Source organism: Blennius ocellaris (assembly GCF_963422515.1).
Source record: "Blennius ocellaris genome assembly, chromosome: 4".
Classification (NCBI taxonomy): Eukaryota; Metazoa; Chordata; class Actinopteri; order Blenniiformes; family Blenniidae; genus Blennius; species Blennius ocellaris.
Window position 1 is genome coordinate 11543409 of NC_137653.1, and position 23464 is coordinate 11566872.

Sequence of the window (23464 nt, forward strand, 5' to 3'; positions counted from 1 at the left end):
TTTAAGAGATTTGTTCCAAATTAAATGAAGGCTTCAACTTTCTGATAGTTTGAAATATATGCAAACGACCATTTTCATTCAATGCTTTTTTTTATTGTAGTAAATAGAATTAAAACAGGTGAATGCAGCAGATTAAGTTGTTTTTTTTCCATTATAAATTCAAACATTCTCATAAAAGAAAAGTTGAGAAAACTCAACTGAAAACATACAAATATCCATCACAAGAAAATTTCCGTTAATCTCGTTTGGCGTTTGAGGCCCTGGTCTGTGCTGCAGGCCAGTGATCTGGCTGGATTTTGTTGACATAATGGAGCTTCCTGTATATGCACTTTTATGAATTACTATTTGACTTTACTAATACAAACCTATCAGAGGTTAACTTTTATAAAAAAAAAAAAAAAAAAAAGCTTTCGCTTAAGTTTACACAGCTTGCGAAACTTTTAAAGGCAGAGTTTCTAAGGCCCACACGATAATGTTAAAACTCTGATATGAAACAGTTGATAGAGCCAAGCAACGGAACAAATACAACAAAAGTAGATGATTTACATGGTCTCCTTAAAACAAAAGACACGTCCGCTACTCGTCTTTCGTCTCGTCGTTGTCTCTCCATATGCAGTAGTTGAGGGTGGTGGCGAGGCACAGCCAGGCCAGGTAAGGCGCCATGAGCAGAGTGGCCTTCTGGCTGATGGAATACCAGGACACCATGGTGGCGCCCACCGTCCCGGTGAGAAGGATAATCTCATAAAAGGCCTGAGAAAGAGAGAGCAGGTCCAAAAATATTGAGCCGCCACACCCACCACGCCTCGTTCTTCGGCAATCCTTTCCGACCTACCCATTTCAACTTGTGTGCACCGAAGAAAATAGGAGTCCAGGCCCAGTTCAGTGCCAGCTGCATGCCGTAAAGTCCCAGTGGGACCAGGGCGTCCTCGGTGAAGCCGCCCAGCTCCTTCCACACCAGGTAGGAGCCGTACCTGTTCGCAGAGTTAAACACGAGTTCGCGCACATCAAGAGGGAGCTTTTCATGAGCTTGCGGGGCCTCCACTCCCCACTACCGCCTCTTACCCCATGCCCGTGTACAGACAAGTCCACACCACGGGGAACGCCGCATTCGGCGGGCGCCACGACGGTTTCTGGAGCGTCGGGTACCAGGTCTTCACCTCCTTGCGTGTGATGTAGCCACCGTAAAGCCCGCCGAGGTGCGGCAGGGCAGTCATCCCGATCATAGGCAGCCACATGTTCTGATGCAAGAGGAGGACAAATGACATGTTTCATTTCGGTAACATCTGGGGATCAACGTCGATCTGCTTGGTTGCATACAAACACAAAGTATTTAGGGTTACTCGGTGTAGGGATCAATGGTTTTTGTGTAAAGGCAGGATGTGTGCTGCTGTCATGCTCTTCCACCCCTCAATCAGAATAACCTTATGTCTAAAACCAATCATTTACGCGACACAAGTTTAAAAACTATGTACCATGTCAGTGTGACACAAGCTGGATAACACCATTGTTTTGTTTTTTAACTTAAGAATCATACGTAAACCAGTCTTTGAAACGAGTATAAGAATCTATATCATGGAAATCAAGTCATTAAAAAAGTCTAGAGGGAAGAAGACTTTAGCCAATGTCACATATTCATACATTATACTCCCCAAATATTTGCAACAACTTAGAAGAAACTGCAGCACAGAAATGCCAAAAATAGTCAGTGCGTCACTATGACACAGTTTAGCTCCAACAACTCCCCAAAGGCAGCTGTTTTAAATTCTGAAGCAATAACATTCGCTTTGCTTGGCGAATGGTTCAAACAAAAATAGAAAACAAACAAAAAACTAAACTATCTGGATACAATGAATACCACTAATTTTGACAAAAACAAGTGAGTTTGACCCCCGGCTTCAGCTCCATCACGAGACAGATGCAGGACAAACACTGCAAACCATCAATATATATTAGGATTAGAAATAAAGTCCTGGCTGCAAATTGTGCCGATGTCGTCCAGTAGATGGTGGTGTTGAGTCACTTCATGACCGGTCTGCGATTCCTCTCGCTTTGCGTCGTTTTTTTTCCCCGTTTCTCTTCCGTCTGATCGGTGTCACACTGATATGGATCAAGTTCAGTTATGTTGGTCAACTAACACCTGCTTATCACAAGCAACGCCGCTACGTATTAGCTTAGCATTGTGTGTGACCGAGTCCTCCTGTTGCTTCTTTGAGTGACTCGACACGCCACCTTGTGACGGTAACTTGTATTACACGACGAGATGTGCGAAGGCAAGTCGTTCACACACACACACAGACACACACACACACACACACACACACACACACACACACACACACACACACACACACACACACACACACACACACACACACACACACACACACACACACACAGAATTTTTCGACAATGTCGCCGTCTTGTTTTGTCTCTGGGTTTTGACCGGAAATCTTTCTGAACGTGCTGAAACAGCTACTAAACTAAAATAGAGATCATTTTGAGTTGCTTAACTTTTAATCATATATATATATATATATATATATATTGATCTTATCTTATCTTATCTTATCACTAACAACAATATTATCAATCGCTTTAGTGCAGTGAAGTTGTTGATACAGATTCAAAATACAGTTAGAGCTCCACAGCTCCGGATAAAACATTTTATTGCTTCTAATTTCTCCGATTTGGGAAATGAAAACTATCGGCAGGCAGAAATGTGTCCAACAAGCGCAGAAATTAAAACATAGTAGACACCGTTGGATGGTTTCATTCAACAGCGATTAAACTTGTATTAAACATCTAGGGAATACAAAATACTCAAGATACAGTGTCGTTTTCACGCACAGCTGCATTGTTAGTGAATATTCGCAGCAAGCACATCACCATAAATCGCGATCCGTGCCAGTTTTGTAATCATACATTTGCGTCCTGGTGGTTATTTGCGCCACCGTTGCTGCAGACGGTTGCGATGGAAGCGAGCTGCGCGTGTCCTCGGTTGAACTACTCACCGCTCAGTCCGCTGTCAGCCGCCTCGCGCTGCACCGACACTCTTTAAACGTTGTAAAAACAGGGAACAAAAGAAAGATCTGGAGCACCTCAGTGACTCTTTGACATGCTGCTGTCTCGTGATATGCAGTGAAACTTGCGGGCAGGGCCACCTTATCTCAGCGGTCACTCCTCAGACACTCCCAGGGCTGCACGCGGCCAGACGACGTGACGTAGCAGCGGCTCGGGGGGTGACGATTGATTGGCCCTCGGGTTCAAACTACCGAGCGGAACCCGAGTGTTTACGCTCAAATAAAACGTGTTTTATGAGCCGGCGGGGGGGCGGGTCCAAAGGTCATCACACAGCGAGGAGGGCTCTCTTCTTGTTCTTGCAGCGGTTGCGCGCGACTATTTCCTCATTGCTTACAAAACACTCGCATGCAGACGTTGAAGACGCAAAGAGCACAAAAGCGTCAAGATAGTTCCGCCCCTCGCCCGCGTGCTCCGTCTGTCAACACTGGACCCACAGGTATGCCTGCGGCTCGTAGGACGAGAAAAACCCGTCAAAACTCTGTCGAAAGCAACAATGAAGCTCACCAAACTCGATCTGATGATTGAATCTGCAACCTACAACAAGGCGTCATCAGATGCTTGAAAATATTATTGTGGGAGTCCGATGGGGCCACAGGCAGTGTGATAATTAGATAAAAAATAACTACCTGGAGGGCCAACAGAAGGCTATTAAATTAAAACAAACGTGTCTCAACCTAAAGCTTTAGTCAAAATAAACACAAGAAAAATAAATGATGAAACAGAACAGCTTTGATCAATGTGAACTAGTGGTGTAGTTCCTGCCTAAGTGACGAGGGCACAAGGTCATGGGTGAGAGCCTGGGTCGGGCTATCCTATGTGTAGTTTGCATGTTCTCCCTCTGTGAGTGTGTGACGGGCAACTGAAAACAAATTGGTAGTGGAAATGAATAATACATGTTACAATTGTGTCACCTGCACAAGATTCTTATAGCCTCAACAGTGACGACAAATAGGCACGAAATAATCATCAATAAATATAAAATTACATTAAAAGACAACAAGCCTTTATAATGACAATGAGAACAAACTGACAATAGCATTTTTTTTAAATAGATTTTGGATTCAGAAAGTAACTAAGGTGCCAGACCCAATAATGTAATAATGGGCAATAACATGAAAATTGCGAGCATTTTAGATGTAATGCAGTCAATAACATCATTTTTGAGCAGAGTCTAAGGGCCCCCTCATGCCTTTTGATGCACGGGTCTTTTTTTAAATTTTTTTTTAAAGATACTTTTAATTGAACGACAAAACGTGGCCAAGAAAGATTAATATTTTTATTGCCTGTATAGCAACAGTTGTTCACAGCATCATCCCACGAAGTGGCACAGATTAGATTAGATAATCTCAGTTGGTGTGAGAGCTGGCTGGACTCCATGTGCTTTAAACTGTGCGAGAGGCTCATCCTGGTCTCAAACCAGCCTGGGTTTTAAAGAATCCAAACCGTGGAAGGGTTGATCTCTATTGTGTGGGGATGCTGTGCAGGTCGGCGGGTCCCGTGGGTTTTCCTCGCCCCGCCCCTCTGTCCTCCAGGCAGACACACCTTTCCTCCGCGGTCCTCCAGCTTCTCTTACCTTCTTGTCGCTGCTCTCAGCCTCGTTGTCTGGCTGTGAACTCTCACCCCAGCTGCTCGGGAAATGTCATACAGGCAGAGGCCCGTGCTGCAGTAGGGGGGCGTAATAGGAGGGGAGAGAGAGAGAAATAGAGAGAGAGGGAGAGAGGCAGAGAGAGGGGGAGAAAAAAAACACGTTTTTTTTTCTCTTTTAATTTCTTTTTTGTGGAAACTGTTCTCACGGCATCTTTTATTCGCGTCTGTGCCGTGCAAGTGCCACATCTCCCGCTACCAGCCGCAGCAGCCGCGAGCCGAGAAGAACGCACCGCAGACTCAATGCCTGCTTCGCATTAGGGCTCATATTAGAGAGAGAGGGAGAGAGAGAGAGACAGAGAGAGAAAGAGAGAGAGAGAGAGAGGGAGAGAAATCCGTGCCAGACATGTGAGTAACAAAACCATCGCTGTCGATCTGTACTTTTTCCTGGTTGACTGCTGTGTGTCGGGCTGTTGTGTCCTGCCAGAGAGAGAGAGACAGAGAGACAGAGAGAGAGAGAGAGAGAGACGCTCGTTGAGCCGCGGCGTTGCGCGTCTTGGTGTCGGTGTGCCGCTTTGCATGGCTCTGGTCTCTGCACATTGATGGGGCAGATGAAGCTTCGCTGTCGGCGTGGAGGGTTCTTTATAATTTCATTTCCTTGGAGGAGGAGGAGGAGGAGGGGGGCGCTCTGCGTCGGGCTGAGCTTGTTGAGGAAAAAGCTGTGATTTATTTATTTTTTCTTTGTCATGTGTAAACAGCGAAGAGGGAGGGGAAAGCCCATGCGTGCACAGCAGCTGTGTGAGGTGTGTGTGCGTGTGTGTGTGTGTGTGTGTGTGTGTGTTGTAGCCTAGCTCTTGTAGCCGTGTGGATAGGAGAGGAGTCCAGCAGCCCGCTATCTCCAGTCAGATATGGAGGCCCAGGTTAGAGCTCACACAATGCGGCGCTGTGGATGTGAGCTCTCTCTCTCTCTCTCTCTCTCTCTCTCTCTCTCTCTTACTCTCTCTCTCTCTCTCGCTCGCTCTCTCGCTCTCTCTGTGTGTGCAACAAATAAGAAACCTGCAGATATTGACCCCCCACACACACACACACATTATCTTATCTTTTTCAATTTAGATAATTTGTTTTCTGTGTGTGTGTTTGTTTGTGATGCTCACGAGGACTCTTGGAATACAACTCACCTGCTTCTCAGGTTTCATTCCATTGAGCTCCTCACGTGCTTCCAAATGTGCCCATACAATTCACAGTGCAGAATAATACTACTACTACTAATAATAATAACAACATGTGTTCAAGTCATTTGAGGCAGCTTAAATCTTAGAATGCAGACTAGATCAGGAAAGTGTTTCTGTCTTCAAAAAGAGGATGGGAAATAGGATACTAATATCACTCTATCAATGTGATCCATAATCTCTCTTGAAATTTCAGGTGTTCAATAAGATAACCTGATATAGCCTAAAATCTATACGGTTCAAATAGTTTGAGAAAAAATTACAATAGTTAAACAATAAAGCTTTAAACAGTAAAGCTTTAAAATGTGTTGTTTTGACATTGTATGTATGTGTTTATGGGACTAAATAAATCCCAATCAAAAAGGGAGTATAAATGCAAGTAAAGATACAGGTTGCAGTTTATGTGTTTTGTTGAAAAGTTTTTTTTTCCCCCCTCAAAAGTAGAATTAATAAAGCAATTAAATTGATGAATAAGGATGGACTATATGTCAAAAGGAAACCAATTGAAATACAATTATTGTTAATTTTCTAAAGAGACAACAAGTCATATCTCACTGTTGTCATGTTCACTGGTATATGTATTCATGTACCAAACAAGAGCCTTTGTGTTGTTGTGTTGTTGTTTGTTTGTTTTTTTACATATTTAGACATATTGATATTTAATAGCAATACAGAAAAAAAATCGAGTAATAAAAATAAACAATTTAAACTGAAGAAAATACTTTTTAAAAACTTTCTGTAAAATGTAAATAATACAAAATGCAAGTTTGGTGAGGAATATATTCGGATAGCCCCACATTTATTCCCACCTAAAATGGCTAAAAATCACACACTGTTGTATTACATCAGGTGCGCATGATTAGAACATCGTAACGCTTATTTAAACCTACTGCTGACTGTTGAAGTGAATGTGAACACCATGGTGAGAGCTAAAGAGCTGCCTGAGGTCATCAGAAAGAACATTGTAGCAGCTTATGAGTCTGCTAAATGATTTAAAAAGATCTCAAAACCATTTGTATTCCAACATTGCACTGTACAGAAAATGGTTTACAAGTAGAGGATATTAAAAACAAGTGCACCCCCCGTACAACCAGAACACAAGATGCTGAAAGAAATCAACAAAACTCAAAAATGGTGTCAGTGTTTTCCTCAGAATCTGCACTTTTGTTGATATTGTTCGTTTGATCAGTAAAACAAGGTACATTTTTGTTGTTTATCTGCAATTAAACAACTTTCTTTTCCAGAGTTGAATAAAAACAAGATTTGACATCAATTTGTGAACATTTCTTGATAAAGAATTGAACATTTAATCGGGTGTCCTAATGTTTTCACCAGATCGTATGGGTCATTTTCTTTTTCCAAATAGGTGTTGATGGTATCAACTACTAAGAACAAGCTCAACCCTTTACTTGTTAGTACTTGTACTTGTCATAACTTGTTAGTATGTGTTAATAAATAGTTTCAGTTTTAAATTCTTAATTATTATGATTTTTATTTCAGGTGCCTAACTCTGTTGTGTGCAAGTGCTTTTTGTTGAGAGGTTGTTTCATGTGAAAATGATAAAACAATAAGAGCAAGGATGATTGATCAGGACAAAGGTTTGACAACTAGGTTTGTGTTCATGGTTTTTGTTGTCAGAAAGCTGAGAGGAAAGATGACATGCAACAGGTTCATATACAGTCACAGCCATTAACCAGGAAGCCTTCATTTCTATATTTTATTTGGCTGCAGGTTGAATTGAATGTGCTTAAAGCTCCCTGAACTTTCTTGATTTCAGGGGGAGGAACATAAATCTTCGCTTGAAGATGTCAATCCAGCAAACTAACTGGGTTCTGACGCCGACGCCCAGTAGAAGATCCTGGGATTGAGAAGGGAATCCCTTTACACTGATGGCCTGGACTGAGTAAGACGATTGTGAATATTTCAGCATGAATGTTCAGTGAAGTTTAGTCTGTTTGGGGACACCTTCTTAATGTCTGAAGGATTATTGGCTGATTGCACGGCTTCATCCAGGTTTCCGCTGGCCTGCTGAAGCTATGGGGAGCTGTTGGAGCTGTCTGTACAGAGACCCCATCCGAGACAACCATCTAACTAAGTTCAAGGTCAGTAAACCCAAATGTTCATGTGTATGTTGTGTTGCAGTTCCAGGAAAAAATACAGAGCTAGTGAAAGGAGTCGGTCATGCAGTTTTATTCTGAATAAAGATCAGTATCAAAGGATGTGTAATTCATAAATGCTGAAAATGAGTGATAACGCATAGCAGTCAAATGAACAGGCTCGTTTTATTGATCAATGAAAAAAGTACACACACACACACCACCACACACACATTGTAAACAGGTGCTTGCATAACATCTACCTGCAAGTGTCACTGCTAAAAATTATTGATGCAAAAAACAATAAAGACCTCAAAGAAATAACTCCACCGCAACAATTTTGTGGCTACGAAATAAACATCTTCCAGTCTGTCTATTGTGTTTCTGCAGGATGAATTTATTTATTTGTGTTCATTTTGTCGTTCTAAAAACATATATTATAGACTATTTTGGAACGACAGGTAGGTGCAGGGAAGATTTTAATTTGCTGACATGTTTTGGCTGCATCTGCAGCCTTCCTCCTAGTCTTTTACGGCACCAGGTCCCGTTATGTTGTAATCCACTGAAACACTAGACGCATATTCAAAATAATCCACACTGACAGATAGTTTTTCTCTTCCTGCCATGTCTTTTTGTCCCCAGGTTACAAATGTGGACGATGAGGGCAATGAGTTGGGCTCTGGTATCATGGAGCTCACTCAGACTGAGCTCATTCTTCACACGCGCAAGAGAGACGCCATCCGGTGGCCGTACCTTTGCCTGCGCCGCTACGGCTACGACTCCAACCTGTTCTCTTTCGAGAGCGGCCGCCGCTGTCAAACTGGACAGGGTACTGTATATGACACATTTTGTCTAATTTCTTTTTCTCTCCGTTAGGCTCACAGTGACTGTTTATTTACAGCTGATCAATGGCAGGTTAATAGCACAGTTGGTGTGGTTGCTCAGAACCCCACTTTTCATTACCCATGTTGTTATCTGGATTCTTGATTGCAAGAGAAATATATGTTTAATTCCTATTTTGGCACAAAGCCTTTAAATGGTTATATTTTCACTTTTTTCACTTGCAAAATGAGCGTCAGCTATTTGCTTCTTTCCCAGATTTAATGAATTCCACCATATGATGTGTTATCAGCTTGTATGAATCATAAATAACAGTGTCGCAAGCTTTCGCCTGCTCTCTAACCTTGCTGTCACCCTTCTGGTGTGATTAGGGATCTTTGCATTCAAGTGTTCCCGGGCGGAGGAGATCTTCAATCTGCTCCAGGAGCTGATGCAGTGCAATAGCATCAACGTGGTGGAGGAGTCGATGATGATGAGTCGCAGTGGCCACACACCCGAGATGGAAATGTCTCGCACACCGCAGACTCCCAACAGTGAGTCACGCACGCACACACATACACGCACGGTTAGAGGAGTCTGGTTAATGAAATTAATGGTAGAATTCACATGCAGCAACACAGCTTAAAAAATAGGAAAGAAAAATTGCGACATTTGTAAGTTAACATGAGATACAGGTCAGAGTGAGCGAGAGAGCGAAAGGTATCTAAACACCATATGTTGGATTGTCCACTTGAGAGAGCCAGTTTGAGCCGAGGAACACAATGAACTGTTAAACAGCTACTAAATATTTGTCTCGTATCTGATGGCACAGTGGCATAGTCATTAAAATAAGCAGTGATGTGGTGCAGGTTCACATTTATTAATTCCACTTAAATCTTGTTTAATTTAATAAGATCATCTATGCTTTATCTCAACATCATCGACTTTACCCCCCATACAATCTTTACAACAGTTTCTTTTAAATTACCATGACGGAATCAAATTTAGCTTGTCGAATTATGAATATATGATTACATCATACTCATCAATGGTTTTACAGGCATTGGATGCGACATTAGTTTATTCCATTATTTGTAAGTCCTGATGTGACGATGCATGGCTGCAGGTGGAACGTTTAGCTGCTGAAAACACGAGACGGTTCACTCAGAAGTTTGAATATGTAATATTCAAAGATGCAATAAAGTACATGTTTGGTTTTGATTCATCACAAAGTCAAACGTAAAATCTGGAGTGCAGTGTTTTGTTGCTCAGTAACTGGTAGATGCATAAACAAGCAACAGTTTTTACAAGTTCGCCACATGTACCTCCAAGATAAACTTGCTTCTACTGCCATCAAGTGGTGAAAACAGTCTGTTACAGCCGGCTGCAAGAACAAGCGAGTTCTCACTCAACACTGTGGCACTGATCTCATTGTAGTGAACATGGAGCACTTTTCTCGCAGTAGTTTTAGGGGTTTGCGGTTAGAAAACTGTATTGTTTGAAAATAATTCTGTATATGTAATCTGTATTTGATGCCCTGCTTCATTTACGTGAAAGAAAATGTCTAACATGTCGGGTACGTCAGTCGCTTGCATGTTGTCGATCAGACAGCAGGTGTTGGAAGATGAATAGCACATGTATTGTAAAATGGATGTCCAGCCATCCTCCGTACTGCTTTGTCCAATTCAGACCTGCGGGGGACTGTAGCTAATCCCAGCAAACAATCGACAAGGGACATCACAGGTCAAATACAGAGGCAGAGCTTTGCGATTTTACGAGTCTATTATTTGCATAATTTGAAAACAAATCCATTTCTATCTGCTCATTACACTTTTCAAAGAGGCCAATCTAATGCTATTGTCATATGCACGTTTGTAGCTCCAGCATTTCCAGTCCAGGCTTTTCCCAACGGATACCCTGGTTATCCAATCAGAGGGGATTCTTCACAACCATCTCTTGCTGATGATCATGGACATAGCCTCATGGGTTTGGAGGACCAGGTAAGAGCCGTTGACGTGCTTTAGAGTTATGTCTGTTAGTACAAGGCCACACTTTGAAACTGTTTGTCCTCCCCGTTACAGACCCACACCTATGTAAATACTGTGAGCATGGAGGGGGATCTCTCTATGCGTCATTGCGGGCACTCTCTACCTGAGGTCCGGCCCAGCGCTTTCCCTGAAACAACACGAGGCTCCATGCCTGTCGGGGGCCAAGGAAACCCACCGCCCAACCTGCGGTGCTGTACCCTCGAAGAGCATAAAGATCCTCAAGTGTTCTTGCAGCCATCCTCACAAGAAGTCAAATTTATGCTGGGCCCCACGCCGGCACAACGCCATCTGCTGGAAAGAGAGAGGGAGCGGCACGGGAACAATCCTCACAACCTCCAGCTAGTAGAGGGCGCCGCAGGCTCAGAGACGGAAGGGGACGAGCCCTCCATGCATCTGTACAACTCTCACTCCTATCATCATTTCCATCACCACACGCATCGGCACCCAGGCCTCGAGCACCCCGACGGTTGCCAGAGTGGCGAGCTCACCTACGAGAACATCAACGGCCTCCGGAATGCGCGTAAGCAGCGTTTGAGTCCCAGCAGTGTGTCCCAGTCTGTGGGTTCCAGCAGCAGCAGCAGCACCGGGGACAGTCACTCCCACTCGCTCCTGCACTCGCACGGCCACGGCCCGTCGTCGCTACCGCCGCAGGGCTACGCCTGTGAGAGGGGCATGGCTGGTGGTCACCGTCGGACAGCTTTGCTCAACTACGAGAACCTGCCCTCGCTGCCTCCGGTGTGGGAGTACAGCGCCCTGCAGCGGGACGACGAGCAGGAAGAGGACGACGATGATCAGGATGAGGAGGAATATGAGGAAGAGGAGGAAGACTTTGATGATGATTATGAGTTCTCAGAAGGTCCTGGGACACCGAATGGGTACCATCAGGATGCTCGGGGCATCCACAGAGACGCCCTGCAGAACTATGTCAACACAGAGCAGGTCCAGCCTCCCCGGCTTCGACACCCCTGCCCGTCACATCCACGGCAGTGTCAGCCAGACCGAGGGGGGCGAATATTTAGCTTTGATTTCCGCAGGCGATCGAGGTCAGGGGTCGGAGGCTGTGAGCACGGCCACATGCCTCCATCGCGGCAGCTGAATTACATCCAGGTGGACCTGGAGGGAGAAGCTCCCTGCCAAGGCCTCAGCAGCGGGGGTGCCCAGACCCAGCCACAGCACCAGCGCCTACCACCCAAAAAATGTGGTCCGCAGGCACCCCGGCGCAGCGAATGCTACGCAATCATCGACCTAAAGAAGACCGCTGCCATGTCCAACCTACAGAAAGCTCTGCCCAGGGATGACGGAACTTCCAGAAAGACTCGCCACAACAGCACAGACCTGCCTCTGTAAACGGTGTTCGAAATGAAGAGGAACAATGAAGACAGATGAAGGCTTATCCACATCTTAGCACACTGGACCCTTCACTGTCATCCACCCATTCAACTGTCGGGCTGACTAATACAGTACAGGTACCTAATTAGATACTTACTGAAACCTATCTGTGCATATGAAAGGGAATGAGAAATCTCTGAGGAGTATTTGCCATTTTATTCTGTATTATTTATAAAATATTTGGTGTGAATCCCTTTTGGGAAATTGTCCGTTGTTTGCTGGAAATATGGGAATATACAAGCCTAAAGTCTCATATTTATATATATATACACATGTGACTTTAGGCTCAGCTATGATTAAGCAGGGAACAGTTTTCAGTGGACGTAACCATTGCCATACTGTATCAATATATTTTTAAAATCCCTCTTCACTCACAAATAATATTGATGCCATCATTTATTTACATCCATGATTACAATTTATTTTCTGTTTTATTTAAATACTACAGTAAAGTGGGAGAGTTAATGGTTCCTCCAATATACTGACCAATCTTCATACCTCATCACAAGCACTTCAGTCTAATGTTGTGGCGAGTAGAAGAGACCATTATTTGTTACTGTATGCCTATAGAGCATTTTGCACACAATCCTATGGAATTGTATTTTGTCATATTTTAGGAATCGTTTCGTCCAATCCGAGCTGTAAAATGGATTCCAACAACCAGAAGAGATTGTGATATATACAAAATATAGTAAACTGAATGGTGGTAAACGTAGCACACGTGGATTACGTAAATGAGCTTTGGCTCCCTCCTATCAACATGCAGCATTAAAAAAAAAAAAAAAAAGTAGCATATCATATTTGATCACACTTCCTGCGTATCATCCCTAATCTGTGGGCTGGAAAAAGGACGGCGATTCATGCTTGTCACGTTGCACTTTTGACTCCAGCCCGCTGAAGTGTTCCTCCCCTCACCTCTGAAACCACAGCTTGTGTCCTTTTACCAAAAAAAAACAAGGGGCCAAATATTTCATGGACATTCTGAGTCAGTGATGTAATGTTGGGTTTTATTCGTTCGTCATGGAGACATCGATAACCTCAAATAGTGGCATTAAGCTATAACCTCACACGAAATGTGCTTGAATCTATAATTTTGTCCGTTATCAGGTGTGGATGGTCTGCTATGCTGAGGCTATTTATCAACGTTATTTATTTATTTATGTCATTTTTATTTATTTGTTCTTTAAAAAAAAAAAAAAATTGTAATCAATTTGTTTTCCATGTGATGACCAGCGTTTTGTAGTCCAGTTGGTAATATGGAGACCAAAGTTTCACCTCAAATTATCACTGGACACTGGTGTATTACTGTTATAACTGTGCTTACATGTGTGTGTGTGAGTCTGGGTGTGTATGTTATATATATATATATATATATATATATATATATATATATATATATATATATATATATATATATATATATAAAGAGACTGTATTTATATTTTAAGTGCCAAAACTTAATTGCAAACTGTATGATGAATTAAATCAAATGTGCCATTAGAGTTTGTAGTAAACTATAGGACAGAAAGGCATAAGGTGATAACAGTCGGGGATCAAAATAAGAAAAAGAAAGAAAGTGAATCCCGCTTTTTAAAGTTAATACAAACTAAATTAATAAAAAACAAACAAACTACACATTCCACCTCATCCACATCGACAGCCATTTGGGAGGGAGATTATGTATGAATGGTAATCTTGTAGTCTGACTGATCACTGTCGGGTTGGTTTTATGCTGCTACATGTAAATACTAAGAGTAGCCCATGTATGCTACAGATACTTGTCAAAATGAGAAACGATGTGATGTCAGATCTTTTACCATCCTGTTAATAGAAGTAGCATTGTTGTGTTCCTCTGAGATTATTTCTGAGCAACAAAAATGTCACATAACATTTCAAAATATGTTTCCTTTTGGCCCAAAGAAAAAACTAAGTTGTTTTGTTTGTTTCGTGTTCTGGTTGTCTGGTTGGAGGAGCGACGGAAGCACAGGCCCACCGATGCCGTCATTGTTTTCTTGATGTTTTCAGCTGAATGAGGAAGGCCTGACGTTCTAGATTAGCACGCTTACAGGCCTTCAGATGCAGATGTGTTGTGGCATTTAGCTGAAGTTGATCTTTTTTTAAATAGTTTTTTTTCTTTATCCCCATTTCTTTATCCCATAGGAAGCATTCAGGACAGGACACAAATGCACATTTTCAACTTGTGATAAGGAGGGGTTTATGTTTACCATAGTCGGTCAAATTTTGCATTGTAGCCAAATTTGCCCCTATTAGAAATAAATATTTAGTCATTGGTCTACATATTCATGAGATTCATATATTTTTCTAAACAAAAACATATCTTAAAAACATGAAGTAAAATGATGGATGTTGAGTTAAATGATTTTACAACCATAAATGTCAGATATGTGCTTAAAAGCAAAGCCTTTTACAATTTTACAATCATTTAATTCTTATCAGTAATGACAATGGTTTTAACACTATGTGAGTCCCTAATGATCCAGTACTACTGTGATATGAAATTTCTCAGTTTCATGTATTGTTTATGAAAAATCTGTGAAATAATTCCATCATCAAATCAGTTACACCCCCACCAAACCCATTTTAAAGGCTAAACTATTCTCTGAACATGGGAAAAAGCAGTGAACTTCAAAGACTAAAATTCTCAGTAAGCTGGTATTTGACCATCTTGTTTGTCATTTTGACTTAAAAGTAACGATGTGTGTTACTTCAGCTATTAAAATATTCGGTGCGGAAACTTCACAGTACCTAAAATCACAAGTTTCGGAAAATGTGTATTTGTTTGATTGATTTAAATTTGTTTTTTTGTTGTTGTTTTTTTTAAGTCCCCCCCCATAAAAGGTCAACTTGAAGCTAACATTTTTGACTGTTTTTGCAAAGATATTGTCATGACACATTGGAGGGATGTTTACATTTTTGCAATAATAGGTGAATTATTTGTTTTGTCGATTTAAATCGGACCAATATGTGAAGTGTGAAAATTTAAATAGTAGTCTATAGAGCTGTGGGCTTAATGTATTTAATCACCTGTTCTTCTGTGAATCCGCAGTCTTTATTATTATTTCAGGTACAATGTTTACTTTTCAACCTTCATAGAGAGGATTTAAACTATGAAAGTATGAAAAAAAAACAAAAACAAACAAAAAAAAAAGTTTTAAAAAAAGATGCCTGTTTTCATGATTGTCAGATTACTCACATTAACAGTGCCATAACAGTAGGTGACCATTGCCACTACTTGCATTGAAATTTTACTGTATTACATTTTTCAAAGCAGTGGCAATGTATCATACAGGAATCAGCAAGTGGTTCATCTGATTTCTCAGAATATTGTTACATGTGATTTTATGGTCATTTTAAAAAAAGAGAGAAAAAAAGAGATCCATGTTGAAATGTGTTAACTATATTTGTTCAAATACAGTAATGTCATCTCCACCCAGAGCAGAGTTATTACAGCACCATCATCACCAACTACTCCTGTGTTTACTGATTAATATTCAAAATAAATGAATACATGAACGGATTGTTTTAGTTATTCTTCTGAAGACCACGCAGCTTCAAAACGCCGCCGTGAACCTTCACCTGTGTTGAAACGAAGTGCAGAGCCTGTCATTCACGGGGGGGGGGGATGACTCGGGGAATGACTCGCAGGTACAATTAGTTCTGCTGGCAAGAAGTTACATGTCACTCAACGAAATTTATTAGAGGTGGTTTTGAAGGATGACTTTTCTTGTGTCTTACATATTGGAGCCAAACAGACATTTTCTCTGATGCTGCTGATGGTCTGTAAAATATTAAGTGTGTTGACAATTTTAAGACTGATGTTGAAAGATGATTTTTCTTCAAATGGTTTCACTCCTAAGGTGTACTTCAAGTGGAATTTGTGTTCAAATATTTGGCTATGAGCGGTTTTGTTGAAAAACAACCTGAGATTGATATCAATTTCAGATTTGCCAATAACTTTTAACATTCAGCTGGTTGGCTTAGCATTGCATAAAGACTAGAAAACAATTAACCCTCTAAATATCCAACTATAAACACCCTGTGCTTGAGTCAGTACACATTTCTTCTGTGAAGTTTGAGGCTTGACTGAAATAATACCAATATTTCACAAGGCACACACTAGCTTACATGATTTTGTGAAACAAAAGAAATCTTTTTCTGCAGCCAAGAGGAGTGTCAAAAGTGTTATCTAAACATATAGAAGAAATATAACATACTCTATCAAATGGTTTCTTCTTGATAAAACACAAAGTTTATGATAAGAGCCAAACAGTACAACAGTGATAGTGAGACTTGCCCTTGTTTTTTTTAGCCTTACTTGGAATACACCAGGGTCAATGTGGAGTGGAGCTCTGTCGTGGTTGAACCTCTGAACATGAATAATAACATTTGGTGACAAATGTTGGCCTTGAAAAATTTGCTTACAACACTCACTAAAGTAGACAATAACAAAAGGTGCATCTGGGGCAGCTTAAGCGTGCTGCAATGTTTTTTCGGACGGGAGACAAAGTTTTCCCTTGGGCCCTGGGGGTGTTGATGTTGTGACAGACCCTTTATATGTTTAGCCTGTGTAAATTTAAACACTTCTTAAAAGGACAAGATGTTATTCTCGTGGTTTGTTTGATAAAGGTTTCAGAAGGATCTGCACAAACAGAAAATAACCTCCGGCAGCCCGGAAACATTTAGATTGTTTTTGAACTGATGGAAGAAAAAAAAAAAAACCTGCTTGCTTTGAAACACAAATGAATCAACTTTAATTTGGCAGATAGAACAACCTTTGAATAGAGCTACAGCTGCTAAACTGGGGTAACAGGATGAAAGCCGCAGGTTTGATTTTCACTAGAAAAGTGACATCTATTTATCAGACTTTCAACGAAAAATGTTTCTTGACACGTGGCTTTTTTTTTTTTTTTTTTTCCGAAATTCCAGAACTGGAGATGTCATAATGAGAAGAATCTACCTTTTGAAAAGTGAACGCAGCAGTGCCTAAGCAAAAGAAAGTGTGGATCATGACCCCCCAGTTATGTAGCATACAACATTAATCATGATAAAAATCTGTGATTTTTATCACTGAAATCTCAGGTGAGAAAACTGAAATCCACAACAACCGTAATTTCTCATCAGCTGCGATTTCCTCCTCACAGTGCTGAACACTGCAAAAACAATTGATTGTTTACATGGTCATTAATGTGGGGAATAAAAACCAAATAATTCATGAAGAAGTGGATAAAAAGGAAGAAGTGAGCATTGTGCTCAAATTAAAAATCCAAATATGGATGCTGAGCAATTTCCGGTTTTGATGAGTTACTTATCTCCAGTTTCTTCATATTTTTCCAAAATTTGGCATCTGGATTACACTTCAACTTTCTGTCTATGCTATTATTCTTTCTTTTTTTTTAAAATAGAGTATTAATCTAGATTTATTTCCCCCCCTGTCTGACACTAGCCTGCATTCACCACTAGGTGGTAATGTATGCAAAGGGGTGTAAGATTTACCTTTCTGTGGCTCATCTATTTCTAAGTTACTTAGATTTTGTGACTATTGCGGCCATGAATGAGTTTCAAAAATATGGATGAGCGTGACAAAATGTGGGACTTTACAGTGACTTTACTTACTTGTTTAGCTGGATGTTTTGTCATGGTGAATATTTAATTTGCTAAAAAGTGTAGTCAGCATGTTTTATCTTGTTCATAGAGGTTGTATTGATGTACATTTATCTTAAATAGTACATTTACCTTTGAGCCAAATTTGAAGTCTACAAAAAAAAAATCTATGAATATACTTGAATTAAGTTTTGTTGCTTTCAGAAATGTGGTCTTCCTCGGTACTTATATTCAACGATACAGCCATTACAAGTTCATTTTGAATTATTCATAAAATTTCTTAAATTAAAAAAAAAATCACTGGAAACAACAGCTCCATCCTAAGTCAAAAAGGTCTTTATTTTTATTTTACAAAGATCAAGATGAGTCATGTATACTCAGCTTTTTGTGAGCATTGAACTTTTTTGAGGTGTGTTCACTGCTGGAGGTGAAGAGATTTGCTTGCTCAGGCCAGTTTCTTATTGTCTTAGGAAACAAACCGGGCATATGAGAAACTGGCCTGTTTTAGAATTTGAGTAACACAATACTCAAAACGTTTGAGTGGATGATCCTTCATTCTCATACCAAGCAGCTGAGAAACACTGCACTGCTTCAGGGATATGTGTGTAATCTGAGGAGTGGTTTTTGACTGGTAAAGGATCTGAAATATGATCTTCTGAAAGGTCTCATCGTACTGTCAAATGTTTCGTCTCAAAACAATCCAGGTACTTTGTGGTGAGAAGGCTGCATGCTTGTAGGTGGACATTGCAAAACCCAAAGGTAAATGGAATTATAAATAACCCAGAGAGAGTATTTCAAAGCAGGGTTCAGAAGACCCGTCCTGAGTCCCATCCAGGGCCAAACTGTTCCTGATCCATGTTTTGTTGAGCAACAACAATGAAAACAGTCACTGTGCATCTGCACTGGAGTGGAAAGGAACCAGGACTAGTGTGGTGATGTGAGCTCCCCTCTCAAGTTGACTAAACAGCTTTAATTACTAAACAACTTTAAAGGATTATCAAATTGATCAAATCAACAACTATGAATGTTGACGAGGGCTCACTAATAATACTTCTCAGTTTATGTTTTTCAGCCCAGAAAAATCTATCTCGATGGGTCCTGTAGGACTAATATTAGATGACCTTTGTCTGGGAGTTTAGAAACATGCTGCTCATCAGGTTTTGCTCCTGTGGCCCGACCACTGCAAGTGAGGAAACCTAAGTAATGACCCCACAGCGACAACATAAGGAGATAAAACAAGAGCTTTTATGTAAGCCTGTACATTTGATCATGTATGGATCTGACAGTGTTGAGGAAGTTTATGAATATGGATATGCGCAGTTCTACTGCTCACCATCTTCAGCGATCTTGGAGCAGATATAGTATGAGTAGTTGAACAAACCCATTAAAAAAAAAACTCCATCCATCCAGCTTCTATGCTACTTTATCCTGTGCTGGGTAAAATATATCAACTGCAGACATTCACATTCTCACCTAATGGAAAATTGGGGTCACAAATTACCCTGACACGCAAGTCTTTCGACTGTGGGAATAAACTGAAGTACCTCTAGCAATCCCATGCACACACACACAGGAAGAACATGCAAACACCACACAGAAAGGCCCAGCTGCTATTTCAACCCGTGGCCTTCTCACTGTGATGTTCAGAGCGCCAACCGCTGAAATTATTAAATCAAAAAAGTCTCGGAGTATTGATGTACTGATATATTGATATTTCTAAGGCGCTGTTTGCCTGTAATCCAGCCGCCGGCCGCCGGGTGGCGATACCGCGCTGTCAGTGACAGATCGACCCGGTGTTTGAACTGGGCGCCCTCAAGAAATCCCTGCAGCAGGGATGTTGTGGCACTTCTTTAATCTAGAAATTGAAAACAAGATAGTGATAGATAGATTTTTTTTTTTTTTTAAAGAGCAATTTAATGACTTCACACCATCAATACATTACCACATTCAATAAATTCGGACATTGACGTGCACAGAACAAAGGCAGCGGTTGTTGCTAGTGGTGCTAGCTCGCCTGCTTTGACTCTTGTTACCAGGATGAGAGGAAAACAGCTTATCACAACAACCACGCCGCAAGGTGGATTTACACATGACTTTATTGAAGGTAAATACTCCAGGATATGTTGAGCGCAAAATTGAACTCTCCACACAGCTACATGGTGCCTTGTACTTGTACGAGATAAGACTTTAAGGCTTCCAATAATGCAAACCATACCGCCCACTGCAATGTTTAAAATCACATTGTTTAATTGAAGTTAACTTACTTGAATGCCTGAATCGATAACTTCCATTTTGTGAATAGTGTAAGTATTGAGTGTCATCATCAAAAATCGTGTTGGTTTTTTTTTTTGGGTCACTTTTGCGTAAACATACTTTTAGGATTACAGCCTCACTGACTTTAGAAAACTTTGGACGCATTTTGTTTCTCAAAGTTAGACTATCTCAACTACTTTCTAAACCCATCTTAAAACACTCCTGCTCAGCTTGGCCTTCCCATGAGTTATTTTAACTGATTTGATCCTAAGTATCTTATTGCATATAAGCATACATTCAGGTAAGTATGTATCCTGCTTTATTTATTGTGCGCTTGCTGTATTACTGTTTAAAGGAAGGCGACCCCACAAACGTTGAAAGGTAGCTCTTAACATTATATAGCAATGATTATTATTGTTGTTTTTAACAGATTGGTAAACATGAACAATCTTACATAAACCATCATAGAAAGCCTTGCTGAAAGGCTGGTTTTCTACCAAGTCTGTTTCACTGTGTCTGTATCACTAACATGTTTAATCCATTAATATCTTCCGCTGTCAAATGCTCCTTCAGATGCATTTGATTGATGCCGGATTCTTTTTCAGCCTATCCTTGCCCCATTCCAACTTTCTGTAGACCTTCAAAATCAAAGTGAGTTACTATTGTCGATAAAATGATAAACGATCCTTTATGTGGTTTATGTTCCATTGGGAATCAAATCTGTGTGTATGAGGTTTGCAGATGTGTCTTCTGCAATGCCAACCTTGAACATTGTTATTTCATTGTAGCAAAGGATGGAACAACCAAACAGAACATGCTGATATGACTTTGTATTGCTTTTGCGGTATGTTCTGGCTTTGGTAGAGAAGCAAGATACTATTTTTTCCAGATCAGAAGCAAATCAAGTGAACTCTTTTTGAATTATCTTGTTTTATTCTACCCTATGCTTTTATGGTGTTAAATAACTTGTGTGACATTTTTCCCTTCACTTTCATGTTTGCACTGTACGTTTGCACGTTTGTCTACATTTTTTCAGCTGTAGTACTATTTGCTTTGTGCTCACGCTGGCAGACTGAAAAGAAACAGAGCACATGCTGAACAGATGTGACGCCTATTACGTAAGATATAATCAACAGCAGCACTGTGTGCTGGGCTGAATTCAAAACATTGCATGTCAGATTATTGTTGTGGGATTTTTATCAGCAGGCATCAAATCAGCAGCAGGAATTCCTCCATTGTGGACTATTAATGAGACTCTGCTGTGAGGACACACACATGAAGCCAAGTACAGAGCATTAGAGCGATTACACTGAAGTTTGTTGTAAATTTAGCAAAGTTGATGAAAAACCTTCACATTCATCTTTTTAATTAAAAATAAGGAGTAATACTGGGAGTCTGGACAATACCCAATACGGTTCATCTAATATATGTCCCAAAGACCGAAACAACTGAATCTGCAGCAGAGCACAGCACTGCTTTTGGAAACACACTTCTTCGAACATACAGGAGTGATTATAAGCAAATTCTTCAATGTTTATGACATTCTACATCTCACAATGTAGAGTGAGGTTCCACACATTTCTCGGTGTTATAAGGGAATTTTTACTCTTCATAATAGAATATCTTTCCATTGTTAATTTCATCCCTTCATTTGTCAAGTTGTTGGTTTGGTTTTTTTTAATTGTAGAATAATGAGCTTACAGTTCTTAACGCTGTAGGATGAATGTGGTTATGGATTGATTGGCACAATATAACTAGAATTTACAGGTCAAGATTATAACAGCTCTTCAGTTATCAAATCATGTTTGTGTGCAGAACCAAAACAACATGCACATGTACAGTTTAGTAATCACGATTAGTAAGTAAAGAAATGTTCATATTTAGTACATTTCTACATTTAGGAATTTCAGATAGCAGCCTTCATAGCTGACATTGTTGTCTGAGCGTAAGGTTGCATTTTTTGATAATTATTTTACAAACAAAAACTCATTTCCAGACTCTCAAGGTCTCCTTGCATCTGTACACAGTTTTGTACAGAATGATAATTCTTTGAAAAAAAAATATAAACATTGGATAATACCATTAGGGGTGTCCACATGAAAAGTGACCATATTGGAATTAAAGGGAATACGCTATTTCAAAGAGATGGGTTGTAATGATGGTTTTGATGTCTGTATTTGAGTCCATGACATGTATGTGGTAGGAAAAGGTCATAGAGAAGGAAAAAAAAAAAAAAAAAACGCTACACCTTTGTGCAGTCTCTCTTTACAATGTGAAATACCATGAAAGCTGACCAGTTTATGGCGTGTAATAAATGGTATTCACTGTCATTGATTTAACACAATAAGTGAGCTCAAATTTATCAGGAGGACATTTCTCTAAGCAGATCAAGAGAAAAATGAAGACTAAAAACGGAATTTCTGAACACAACAACTTTCACACAGACTTTGTATCCCCACAATGCCCAAGTGTAGGAATGTCGTATGTGCTCTGACATGACAACAACTCATCCATCCATGTTTTCTTTTATTCACTTTATCCTGACTAAAGTCCTTCAAGCCTGGAGTCTAACCTGGATCACACTGACCAAAGGCAGGGCACACCTGTGGCACAGATCATTCACCCCAGGGTTAACACTCAGACGATCACCCTCACACATTATCCAAATCCTAAGATTCTTCCGGTAAACCTAATATGTTTGTTTTTGGTTTTTGAGGAGGAAGTCTGTGCTTATGGAAAGATGCCCTACAGGCATAGAACATGCAAACTCATGCAAATTGAAACCTGCCATTTGTCCAGCTACTTAAAGGGATGAGTGTTTATATACTGAACTGGTTATTTGCATTGGTTTTTTTTCCACATGAATTATGATCCTGCTCTGCACATTCCCAGTTGATTGATAACTAAAGCTTGTGTACTGGGAGTGTTGGAATTATCATCAATTCCGCGCGTCCGTTTGGTTATGAAGAAGAGTCAAACCGTTGTCTGGATGAATTGCAGGAGTCTTTATTGTACTGAATGCATTCAGGGCAACCATACATGCACTACAAGAGTACAGAATAGAAGCCTCGTACTTTGACGGAGCATAAGATTTATACAGCTGAGCCTGACCTCTTGACCTCGGCGGACCCCTTATTTGGTCTCAGAAGGTATTTCATGCTTGTGATTGGTCACAGTCAGATAGTGGTCTCTACATGAGTCAATGCATACGTCATGGCAAAGGTAAAGTTTTTGGGGTAAACAAGAGCTGGTTTGAGCCGGTTCTTCAAACCGAAAGTACCTGAGGTGAATGTGAGGACAGAGGTTAATAAGAGGACAGGCCTCTGATTATAAGAGGTAATAC

The 23464-nt window shown here is 40.6% G+C and overlaps 2 protein-coding genes across 2 annotated transcripts; one reads left to right on the forward strand and one right to left on the reverse strand.

The window, feature by feature from the left end:
- Positions 1-82: 82 nt before the first annotated feature.
- On the reverse strand, positions 83-3384 carry tspo (translocator protein). The gene is made up of 4 exons (XM_080495134.1): positions 3012-3384; positions 1063-1238; positions 833-971; positions 83-750 (listed from the first exon to the last, which is right to left on the reverse strand). The coding sequence occupies exons 2-4, from the start codon at positions 1233-1235 to the stop codon at positions 577-579; spliced, it is 486 nt and encodes a 161-aa protein (XP_080351260.1). The 5' UTR covers positions 1236-1238; positions 3012-3384; the 3' UTR covers positions 83-576.
- Positions 3385-7930: 4546 nt separating this feature from the next.
- Positions 7931-12204, forward strand: frs3 (fibroblast growth factor receptor substrate 3; the record flags this gene model as incomplete). Its single annotated transcript, XM_080495119.1, has 5 exons — positions 7931-7996; positions 8633-8819; positions 9202-9363; positions 10688-10809; positions 10891-12204. The coding sequence occupies 5 exons, from the start codon at positions 7931-7933 to the stop codon at positions 12202-12204; spliced, it is 1851 nt and encodes a 616-aa protein (XP_080351245.1).
- Between the last annotated feature and the right edge of the window lie 11260 nt (positions 12205-23464).

Excerpts from the sequence above, each read along its gene's own strand:
- tspo (XM_080495134.1), bottom strand. The coding sequence starts at position 1,235 with ATGTGGCTGCCTATGATCGGGATGACTGCCCTGCCGCACCTCGGCGGG. Across the intron at positions 972-1,062 it reads TGTCTGTACACGGGCATGGG|GTACGGCTCCTACCTGGTGT; the intron begins GTAAGAGGCGGT and ends CTCTGCGAACAG. Across the intron at positions 751-832 it reads GTGCACACAAGTTGAAATGG|GCCTTTTATGAGATTATCCT; the intron begins GTAGGTCGGAAA and ends TCTCTTTCTCAG.